At 45.9% G+C, this 10,118-nt stretch overlaps 1 protein-coding gene across 1 annotated transcript; it reads right to left on the bottom strand.

The window, feature by feature from the left end:
- Positions 1–1,189: 1,189 nt before the first annotated feature.
- Positions 1,190–4,482, bottom strand: LOC122772289 (tubulin polymerization-promoting protein family member 3-like). The gene is made up of 4 exons (XM_044030196.1): positions 4,380–4,482; positions 4,067–4,263; positions 3,693–3,846; positions 1,190–2,534 (listed from the first exon to the last, which is right to left on the bottom strand). Exons 2-4 carry the CDS (start codon positions 4,258–4,260, stop codon positions 2,340–2,342), a joined length of 543 nt encoding a protein of 180 aa, XP_043886131.1. The 5' UTR covers positions 4,261–4,263; positions 4,380–4,482; the 3' UTR covers positions 1,190–2,339.
- Positions 4,483–10,118: the final 5,636 nt, after the last annotated feature.

Here is a 10,118-nt window from a genome sequence, read left to right as displayed (position 1 = left end):
ACTAAAATGTCTACCTGACGCATAGTCTCTCCCACTCCCACAGTAATGCTGGTGAGTCTGCGTGTTATGTGTCCCGGTAAATAGTGTCCACTCAGGGTGGTGGTGCGTGACGTGCCTACCGGGCTTGAAGCTCTTTGGTGTCCCAGTTGTCCGCAGTGGAAACATCGCTCCTCCCGTTGGCGGCGCCGACGTTCCTCCGGAGCAAGTCGGGTACGGCCGAGCTGCAAGGGCTCGCCCGGCTCAGCGGAGGGCAGGGACTCATGGAGTAGTGTCGGAACTGGGGGCGACAATCTGGGGGCTATCCATGGGGATCTATGACCACGTGCTCCTGTCTCCTCTCCTTCTCCCGCTCTCGAAGCTGGAAACCCAACCGGATCGCCAGGTCGATCAACGGGTCCAGATCGGGAGGACTTTCGAGGGGCGCCAGAGTGTCCTTGATAGCAGCGGACAAGCCTCGGTGAAAAGAGTGTTGCAGTGCCGCGTCATTCCACTCCAACGCCGCTGCTGCTGCTGCTCGGAACTTGATGACGTATTCGCCAACACTGTCACGGTTCTGGTGCAGGTTATCCAGGGCTCAGGCCACCTCCATGGCCAGAAAAGTGGTGTTGAAAACCTTCTGGAGAGCTGAAAACAACTCTTCCGCCATGCGGGAGGCAGGTGCATGTCGATCCATTACCTCTGCGGCCCGTGAGATGAGACACAATGAAGGCTTCTTTGTTCAGTTCGGAGCTATAAGTCTGTGGCATTAACTTGAAATGCAGCCTGCACTGATGGATGAAAGGATGACACTCACCCGACGACCCAGAGAACTTGTCGGGGAGCCCATTCGCTGAATGGCAGAAAGTTGAGTGTTGTTCACCGCGGGTTGCATCGATGGCGGGGAAACAGCTGACGATCGGCGACGAGGGGACAGGTCCCAGGTGAGTGAATATTTGCTGAATGTTCTGTGACATCTGAAGAATCTGTGTATGGACGCTGTCTTGATCCACTCATCTTCGGTCAACTAGCTGCTGAACTGTTAGATTCAGCACCGCCAGGTTCTGATCATGTTCAAACAACCGTCCCTCCTGGTGCTGATAGCGTCCTTCATGGCGTGGGTCTCGGCTGAATCCATTTATAGTCAGTGCGTACTGTCAGGAGTAGTACCACAGAGCTTGTATCCAAAATGCATGAGACTGAGTCAGATACATAAACTCAAAATGAGGCTTTATTGCTCTCTCAAAAACATGAACAAAGAAGAATGCCGAAGGCAAGAGAAAACGGCAAAGAAAACCCTATAACCAGAAAACAAAAACTAGATCAACATGGATCTTGACTCTAAACATGGAAACATAAACTAGATCAACTTGATTCTAAACTCTCTAAGCATGAGCAATGTAATGAGGAACATGGAGACAAAAAAACACACTGACAAAGGGCAGTGAGTGACTAAAGAATGGGAAAGGGGACCAGGTGCTGACAATCAGGGAGTGATACCAGGTGCAAACACTTGAGGTAATTAGACAGGACAAGGACAAGGTAGTCGAAGTGCAGACCCACAGGAAATCCTAAAACCTCACCAAAATAAAACAGGAAATGACAAATATGTGACACCCAAAACAAAACATAACTAACAAATTTGCAGACGTGTAACATATTCACAAACTCTGTTCATTAAATATAGTTTTAACATAAACACATTTACTGAATTGTGAGGAAAAACCACAAAGATGATGTCATCAAACATAAGGACTGACAGGTGGTGCCTGGATTCAGATGAGATGTGGCAGGACCAGGTCCTTGTGTCAGACAGCTCCAGTCATTATAGAAGGTGTACAGTGCCCTCTAGTGTTCACTTTGTCTTATAACACATGAATGACATGATCTATCGAGGAGGTGTGGCCAAATGTCACTGAGAACCATCACACACCTGAGACACGTGGGTCAGTGAGGACAGATCACATGACCTCAGAGAAACTGGGTTTTTACTTCCTGTTAAAAACGTCCTGTTAAATGACATGAATCGAAAAGTGCTGCAGCCTGAAGACAAGCAGACAGACAGGCAGACATACATACAGACAGGCAGAGGGGGGAGCAGAAAGAGTTGCGTAACGTGTAGCGTGAGTAATGTGTTAGCTTAGCATTAGTCCCAGGAGAGTAGTTAGCTTAGAATTAGCCCCAGGAGAGCAGTTAGCTTAGCATTAGCCTCAGGAAAGTAGTTAGCTTAGCATTAGCTCCAGGAGAGTAGTTAGCTTAGCATAAGGCCTCAGGTCACAGAAGTATCTGAGATGTCTCAGTGTCACTGACACATGTTTGAGTTGATCACATGATCACATGATCACACACACACAGCTGCCTCCTTATTTCTCTCCCTTCATCTTGGACTCGTATGTCCCGGCGTTCTTATACGCTCCCACGTAGCCAGTGTTCTCCACAAGCTCTTCACGGCCCTTGCGACCTTTGCCCCGGCCACTGTCATCAAAACGCTCCTTGTGTGATCCGGTGTAGCGGGATGTGTCTGTGAGACGGTCCACGGCCCCCTTCTTTGCCACTTTCTGATGAAAACCCAAAAGAACAGGTAAATGAAATCTGCTCATGTCACACAGGTGTGAACAGTCATGCAGGTGTGAACAGTCGTACAGGTGTGAACAGTTATGCAGGTGTGAACAAGCATACAGGTGTGAACAGTCGTGCAGATGTGAACAGTCGTGCAGGTAGTCATACAGGTGTGAACAGTTGTGCAGGTGTGACCAATCGTGAACAGTCATGCAGGTGTGAAATAGTCTGTGAACAGTTGTAGGAAGTCATACAGGTGTGAACAGTCGTGGAACAGTTGTGCAGGTAACAGTTGTGCAGGTAGTCATACAGGTGTGAACAATCTTGCGGGTGTGAACAGTTGTGCGGGTGTGAATAGTCGCAGGTAGTCATACAGGTGTGAACAGTTGTGCAGGTGTGAACAATCTTGCAGGTGTGAGCAAGTTGTGCAGGTGTGAACAGTGAACAGGTGAACAGCGTGAATAGTTGTACAGGTGTGAACAGTGCACAGCCATGCAGGTGTGAACAGTCGCAAGTGTGAACAGTTGTGCAGGTTTTGAACAGCCAGGTGTGAACAGTCGTGCAGGTGTGAGCGGTCATACATGTGTGAACAGTCATGCAGGTTTGAACAGTCGCAGGTGTGAACGGTCGACAGGTGTGAACAGTCAGGTGTGGACAGTTGTGCAGGTGTGAACAGTCATGCAGGTGTGAACAGTCGACAGGTGTGAACAGTCGCAGGTGTGAACAGTTGTGCGGTGTGAAGTCGTACAGGTGTGGACAGTCGCACAGGTGTGAACAGTGCGTGCAGGTGTGGACATCAGGTGTGAACAGTCCGGGTGTGGACAGTTGTGCAGGGTGTGAACAGTCATGCAGGTGTGAACACGGGTGAACAACGCGGCAGGTTTGAACAGTCGTACGGTGTGAACAGTTGTGCAGGTGTGAACAGTCGCACAGGTGTGAACAGTCGTACAGGTGTGGACAGTCGTACAGGTGTGAACAGTCGTGCAGGTGTGGACAGTCGTGCAGGTGTGAACAGTAGTTCTGATCAGATCCATTAGGGCCAGGACTGAACCTGAAACATGAAGCTCAGGTTTCAGGTCAGAGTTTGTGTCAGTTTTCACAGATTGTGTTCAGGTTGTGTATCATGTGACGAACACTGTCACACAAACAGGTCTCACCGTCACACCCATATTGGTGGGCCCGCCCCCTTCCACCAGCTTGTAAATAGACTCCAGTGCCTCCTCTTTACTTTGACCTTTGAACCTCTTTGGCGCGAGCTCCTGCAGAGCTTTTTGAAACTCCTCATATGTGATGACCCGAGACGTCTTCTGTCTGCACACACACACACACCATCAGAGCGCCCCCTGCTGGGCCCTACCACAGTTTAAGTCTACAATATCTGTGTCACATGATCACAGACTTTTCCAACAGGAAACTGAAGTTTGTAAACCACTCCCACACCACAGTCCAGGAGAGGAGCAGCAGTTTCCTGTTGGAACAGAATGGGACTGGTTCCTGGTGTGGTCCTGGTTTCCCAGGTGTGAACACTCACTTGACTTTAGAGAAGATGATGTCGACGTCGGTGCCGGTGACGTTCTTGCCGTCGATGATCTTACAGTCTTTGCACAGTTTGTTCCAGTTCTTCCCGTTCAGCTCCTCCCCCGTCGCCTTCATGTCTCCATGAACGGCAAACTTCTTAAAAGCTGCGAGGACCAGGTCCAGGTCTAGGTCCGAGCTCTGCGCCATGATCTGCAACACAGTGTGTGTGTGAGTCTGTCCTCACCTGCACACACATCTGTGCTCTATACTTATCAATCAATCAATCTATCTATCAGTTAGTTAGATAGAAATGAGCAGTGTCTTACCTGATCTGTCTGTCCTCTGTCTCTCTCTGCAGCAGCTCAACTGAGCTCTGAAGTGCAGAGGACTTGTTGTCATGTGTTTATTCCATCGCCATGACGACATTCAGAGTGACTAACAGTGGGCAATAAAACAAGAGAGGGAGAAGTGGGCGCGGGGGGTGTGCCAGGATCCATGTGACCTCAGATGACATCATTTGAATAATTCAGTTTGTGCGTGTGTGACATCACTGTCATGTGACTGATGGACAAAAACATTCAGGGTTACACTGACCTCTGACCTCAGATTAACTGCTGCGATATCACTTCTGGGTGTGGCCACGTGTGTGTGTGTGTTCTGTCATAAACACTGACCTTGTCCGGACCAGTCATCCTCATGGAGACCAAAACCTGGTCCTAATGAGGCAAATCCTCATTTATGAGTAACTGGTAAAGTTTAGAACTAAGATTGAATGGTAGTTAGTGTTAGTCATTTCCTGGTTATAGTTAAGGTTAGTGATAAGAGTGTGTGTGTGAGAGTGACGCAGGAAATGACCTCATGTCAGTGAACAGGAAGCAGCTGTGAGTGTGGGAGGAGTTCAGAATGACATCATGTTGTTGAGTGCGGGGTCTCTGGGGAGGAAGTCACATGATGACGCACACACACACTTCTCATTACCGCTCTGTTATGTTGTCATTATTCGTTGCCAGGGCAACCCCTCTACACAGCAGGGAGGGAGGATGACATGCAACCACACACACACACACTAACAGACTCAACCATCATCTGCCTGTAGGGGGAGCTCCAGACTGATCAATGAAAATCATTTTTATTGATTAAAAAAAACATGAAGTTGTTCTGTATGAAGAAGTGATGACATCACGTCAAGTAAATAAATAAACACAATGGACGAGCGTAGCGTAAACAGGTTTGTCGTGTGGGTTTTAGTCCGAACGCTGGGATTGAGTGCGTTATTGTTTAGAAGCTGTCATCACACACAAATCATGGAAATGAGATTAGGAGATTACACGTGTCCAACTGATCACAGAGCTCATAAACAGTGAGGTCACGGTGCACGGTGTCTCTAACGTGACCCTTTTTCGTTGTGTCTCTGCCCGGCTTCTGTCATGTGAAACAGGCCTTGCAGGGTGTGGAAGTGAGAGGGTCTCATTGGATCCATACTGACGCTCTGTTTGATGCTAGCGCTGCTTACAGTACCCTGTGCAGTGTAGCGTACAAGCGTGAGCGCAGTGACAGCTTTCGGCCCGAGTACGTGGACGTAATAATGACAACTGTTGCACTCTGTTGGCGCCCGCTGCTCTCGGGGGGCTCTGTGGTTTCCATTATACATTTATGGTTTCCATTAGCTCCGACTGCAACGGATTGAGCGGCTGGCACAGAGACCGACTTCAACCCTGGCTGAACTCTGACATACACCTTGGAAAGTGAGCAGTGTCACCTCAAACTCTATCACACAAGCAGGCACCAACATGTGCTTGCTAAATAAGGCTAGCAGTTTAGAAATAGTGCACAAAGCGACAACACGCGTAACTCGTGTATGACGAGTTATACTTTGTGTAAACTTACCTTTGTTTAGCTCGTAATCTTGGCTTTACCTTCGTGTAAGACAACTTTAAGTTTCACTTAATCATAAGGTTTTATGATCAATTGTTAAAAGTTCCTTTACAAATAGCTGCATTTATGTGGATTATTATGAGTAATTTCATGTTAATTTAAAGCACATATTAGCAGAGCATAGCCACCTTGCTACACCTAGCGCTAATGTGACTCATAATTTTATTTTTAGAACACATTAAATATTGAAATTCTTCCTTTCAGAAATATGTAAGGAAATGTTAGATTTTTAAGTTATTTAAGTTGTTTTTTTAGCAGCATTCCAAATGTTGGGAACGCACGACTTAGACGATGATTCGTACAGGAAGTGACATCACTGACGTAAGGATTAGAGCAGTATTAAACTGTTGCTGATGTTTGAGCCCTTCGTTTGTTCATCATGACTGCATGCTGTGTACATGTAAATGCATGCTGTGTAAATTCCCTTTTGCATTGAATGTGATTGTGTCTGTCACTTGTTTATTTGTCGTGGGTGTCAAGTTTGGTTTTCTTGTGTTGAGAAAAACAAAAAACTAACTAAAGACCTTGAGTTACTCTATATATTGTTTTTTTTTCTTCTTTTTTCTAAAATGTATTGTTAGGCTTTCTGCTTTCGTTTTGTGAAATTTCACTTCACGTTCGACGTGAACTCACAGTTTTAAAATCCGGACCAGAAACCTGACTGTTTTTTTCTTTTATTTTGTGTTTTTGAACCTCAACCCTGAGCCAGATATGTTAAATACCGTCTCTCTGACATTCATTTGTTGCCACGGTTACTGCCTATTTTCCCTAAATACTCATATGCGCAGTGTAAATAACACTTAATACCCACCGTTCAGCCAGCGTGACCAAACCTGAGTTGCACATGCCAGCCTGATTATTTTGGTCGGCGGTCAAACTGCGAAGACTCATCTGTGTTATCCTTTTCCTAAACCCTCTTTTTTCTTTTTTCAGCCAGACAATTATTCCAGGATTAAATTAGCTGTCCCTCTTTGCGGACAGGATTTACGGTAGAGGAAGTTCAAATTTAATGACGTCTATTACGTGAAACATAATTTCACGGGAACATTTTCTGTCTTAAAATCAAATTATTCGTCGGATCACTGGGAAAAAAACCCCAACAAGAATAATAAATCCCCTCTGTTGCACTACATTTGTTTCTGTGTGTGAACTGAACTATACGCACACATAGGAATGAGCTGATATTATACTATCAGTATTGGTATTAGGCCAAAATCAACTGATTGGATTTCTTTACTAAAAACAGGAAACATGTTGTAAAGTGAGATGTTCACATTTGGAACATTGTGGACTTTTAAACGGCTAGTCAAAAGGCTAGTACACGTGAGAACAATTTTTGGATAATCCGCAAAAGATTTGTAACGTGGTGGCTTTTTATCTGCAAAAAATGGTTTTCCAAAGTGAAACTTTGACTTTTTGGAAAACGATGATTTTATAGCCCCGCCTCTTGCGTCGCTAGCTTAACGCACACGCTCCGCATCGTTCTCTCGGTTTTTGGTGTATTTCTGTGGCAGCATAACAGCGCCACATACAGGCCTGACACTACACTACAGCGTTTAGAGTCGTGTGGGGTGATTGTATGTGTAGAAGACATTTTCTTGCCATGTTTACGGAAAAAAAACTAAAATATTGTCTGGGGAAAGTTCTGTTTCCGTGTGGATAAGGCCAGAGCGAGGTGGTAAACGCATCAGTGGTCCTCTTTAACTTGTGTTTTTATTAACCGCTGAGTTGTTTAAAAGACTGATATCCACGCTGGTCGATGCTCAAGGTCGAACACAAATCCCCAGTCTGACATCCATAATCAAACTTTAAAGCCACACAAGCCAAATAATAAACTTAATGAGCGCTCGTACTCGGAGAAGGGCATCTGGATAGCGAGGAGAGGAAAACATGACTGATGTTTTTCATCTCGCGAAACGAGAGACGCCTTGTGCCAGATACTGCCGGCTGCCCACAGACATCTCAGCTCATCAGCTTGTAAGACCACACGGTTCCTGTTGCTCGACTCTGGCCAGCCGTGCAATTACGTCCGCTCGTTAGATTCTCCTTAAAGAGGACAGGGGCGACATCTGCGAAGACCATTACGACCTGCGACGTCCACAAGCTGCCGTTCCTTCAATGTGTCGCCTCGCTTCTGCCAAGTCTGCTTCACTTTAGCCGCGACTGCTCCATCTGGTGCAGGACAGCCGAGACGCTCGGCGATCCCAGCTGCGGTTCTCCTCGAAAAACACACCAAAAAAAACGTCTCTGTTTCTTTTTAAACCTGTCAGACGGAGTCAGACTCCAGCAATGCTCCATGGACGTCGACTGTTATGGGTCAACGTGTTAGCCAGAACTTCCCTTTCTGAGTATAACAGCACGATAACGCACTGAGGGAAACCTGTCATAACAAATCACGTCTGATGATAAGACGTTAGGCCATGAACAAATGTGACTTCTTTATAATTCCGGGAGAGTAACCTCATACCCGCTCAGCCGTCCAGTGCCCAGGCGCTCGGGGAATGAATTGCTTCAATTGTCTCTTGGCATAAATAGTGGATGAGGCCGGTGTCACTGCACAGATTGCTTTACGGGTCCAGAGGGTAATTAGAGTGTCCACATTAATCCGTGACAATATTAGACCGGGCTGGAATCCACTCAGCATGTCTGGAAACAGACCTGGTGACATGTTACTGCAGAGGGTCCTAAATCCTCTTGATTAGTTTCTAATCTGGGAGATACTGTGTAATGCGGATGGTTACTGATTAGGGATGAGCTGATACAATACTCGGTATCGGTCCAATTCTGGTCAAAACCACTGGATCGGATATATAGACAGGCAGTGGATATCTGTGCTAAGAGCTGCTTTTGGAGAGTTGGAAGTAGCAGGATTACCCGGCTAATCTCAGCTGTCTGCATACCCCCGAAAAAAACAGAGAGCTGATCTTCAGGAGTTTGTTGAAGGCAACTGGAAATGCTGAAGAAAGATTCGAGAAACTTAAGTCCAGTTGCCCACAACTAGCTGCTGGAGACGACTCTGACCCGGATAACAAGAAGAACCTCCACAGAAATGTTTCTACCAGCGTTTTGTCCATTTTCTTTCTTTTTACTTCACTTTACTTTAATCAAAGTTGGGTAACTTGATTGTTCAAACTAGAGACAAAATCCAGAAGGTTCTATGACCAAAATATGTCTGCACTTCCACAAAAATGTAAGGAAACGAAAGTGTTCAAGAGATCACAGACGTCCGCCAAGGCTTCAACACTTTGTCACGTGTGTTTTGCAAACCAGCACCTGAATCTTTTTACATTTTCATCCACTGGATCAAGAAGAACCTTCTGGATCTGTATAGAACTTTACCTTCTTATAGCTATTACCGTCTTACATAAACTTGACTATGTTGTTATTGTTATTGTTACTGTAATCCAGATCAGAATTAAATTTAGTCTGATGGTAGACTAAGTCTAATCCTGCATACACATACCAAGTTTTGTTCAAATCCGAGAGATTGAAATTTCTTGAAAATACTGTAATAGATTCTTACTATAAATGCAATGGGAACATATTTGGGTGATTGGCGACCCATCACAAGAAATTCAGATTGATCCGTCAAAAACTGTGGACCGGGAACTTCCAGATAAACCCACTGCACATGAACGCTGAACCCAGAGGGCTCTGTCTGTTCTGCATCTAACATGGAGCGTAAGTGAGCCTTTGGTCTCGTTAAAAATCTTAATAAGAAGCGCGTCATAGCTGCAAAAAACCCGTTAATCCAAGTCTTGATCGTTTTCTTGCCTTTGGTGCAATCAGAGGACAAACAGGGTCAACTTCAAAAAAACACTGATCTGGCCCGGTATTTCCCTGCTGCTGTAATCATCCCCTCTGACTGAGCCCTCAAATCCTGCCAAGGATCTGTCAGAGACTCTGAGGTCCTGTTTAGAATTTGTGTCAACCACAGGCCCTTTCACATCACTTTGAAAGTTTTAAGTAATGTTCTGTGTAAAAAAGTGCAAGCATATTGATGTACATGTCTTTGTCAACATCCATCGGGCTCACAGAGGGGGCGGTTTGGCCGAGGGGACGGTTTTCTTCTATTGAGAACGGATGACGGAGCCCACGACCACTGTGGGCTCTGTGATTGTATCTGATTT

Source organism: Solea senegalensis, linkage group LG7 (genome assembly GCF_019176455.1).
Source record: "Solea senegalensis isolate Sse05_10M linkage group LG7, IFAPA_SoseM_1, whole genome shotgun sequence".
Taxonomy (NCBI): domain Eukaryota; kingdom Metazoa; phylum Chordata; class Actinopteri; order Pleuronectiformes; family Soleidae; genus Solea; species Solea senegalensis.
This window is presented reverse-complemented; position numbering and strand designations above follow the sequence as displayed.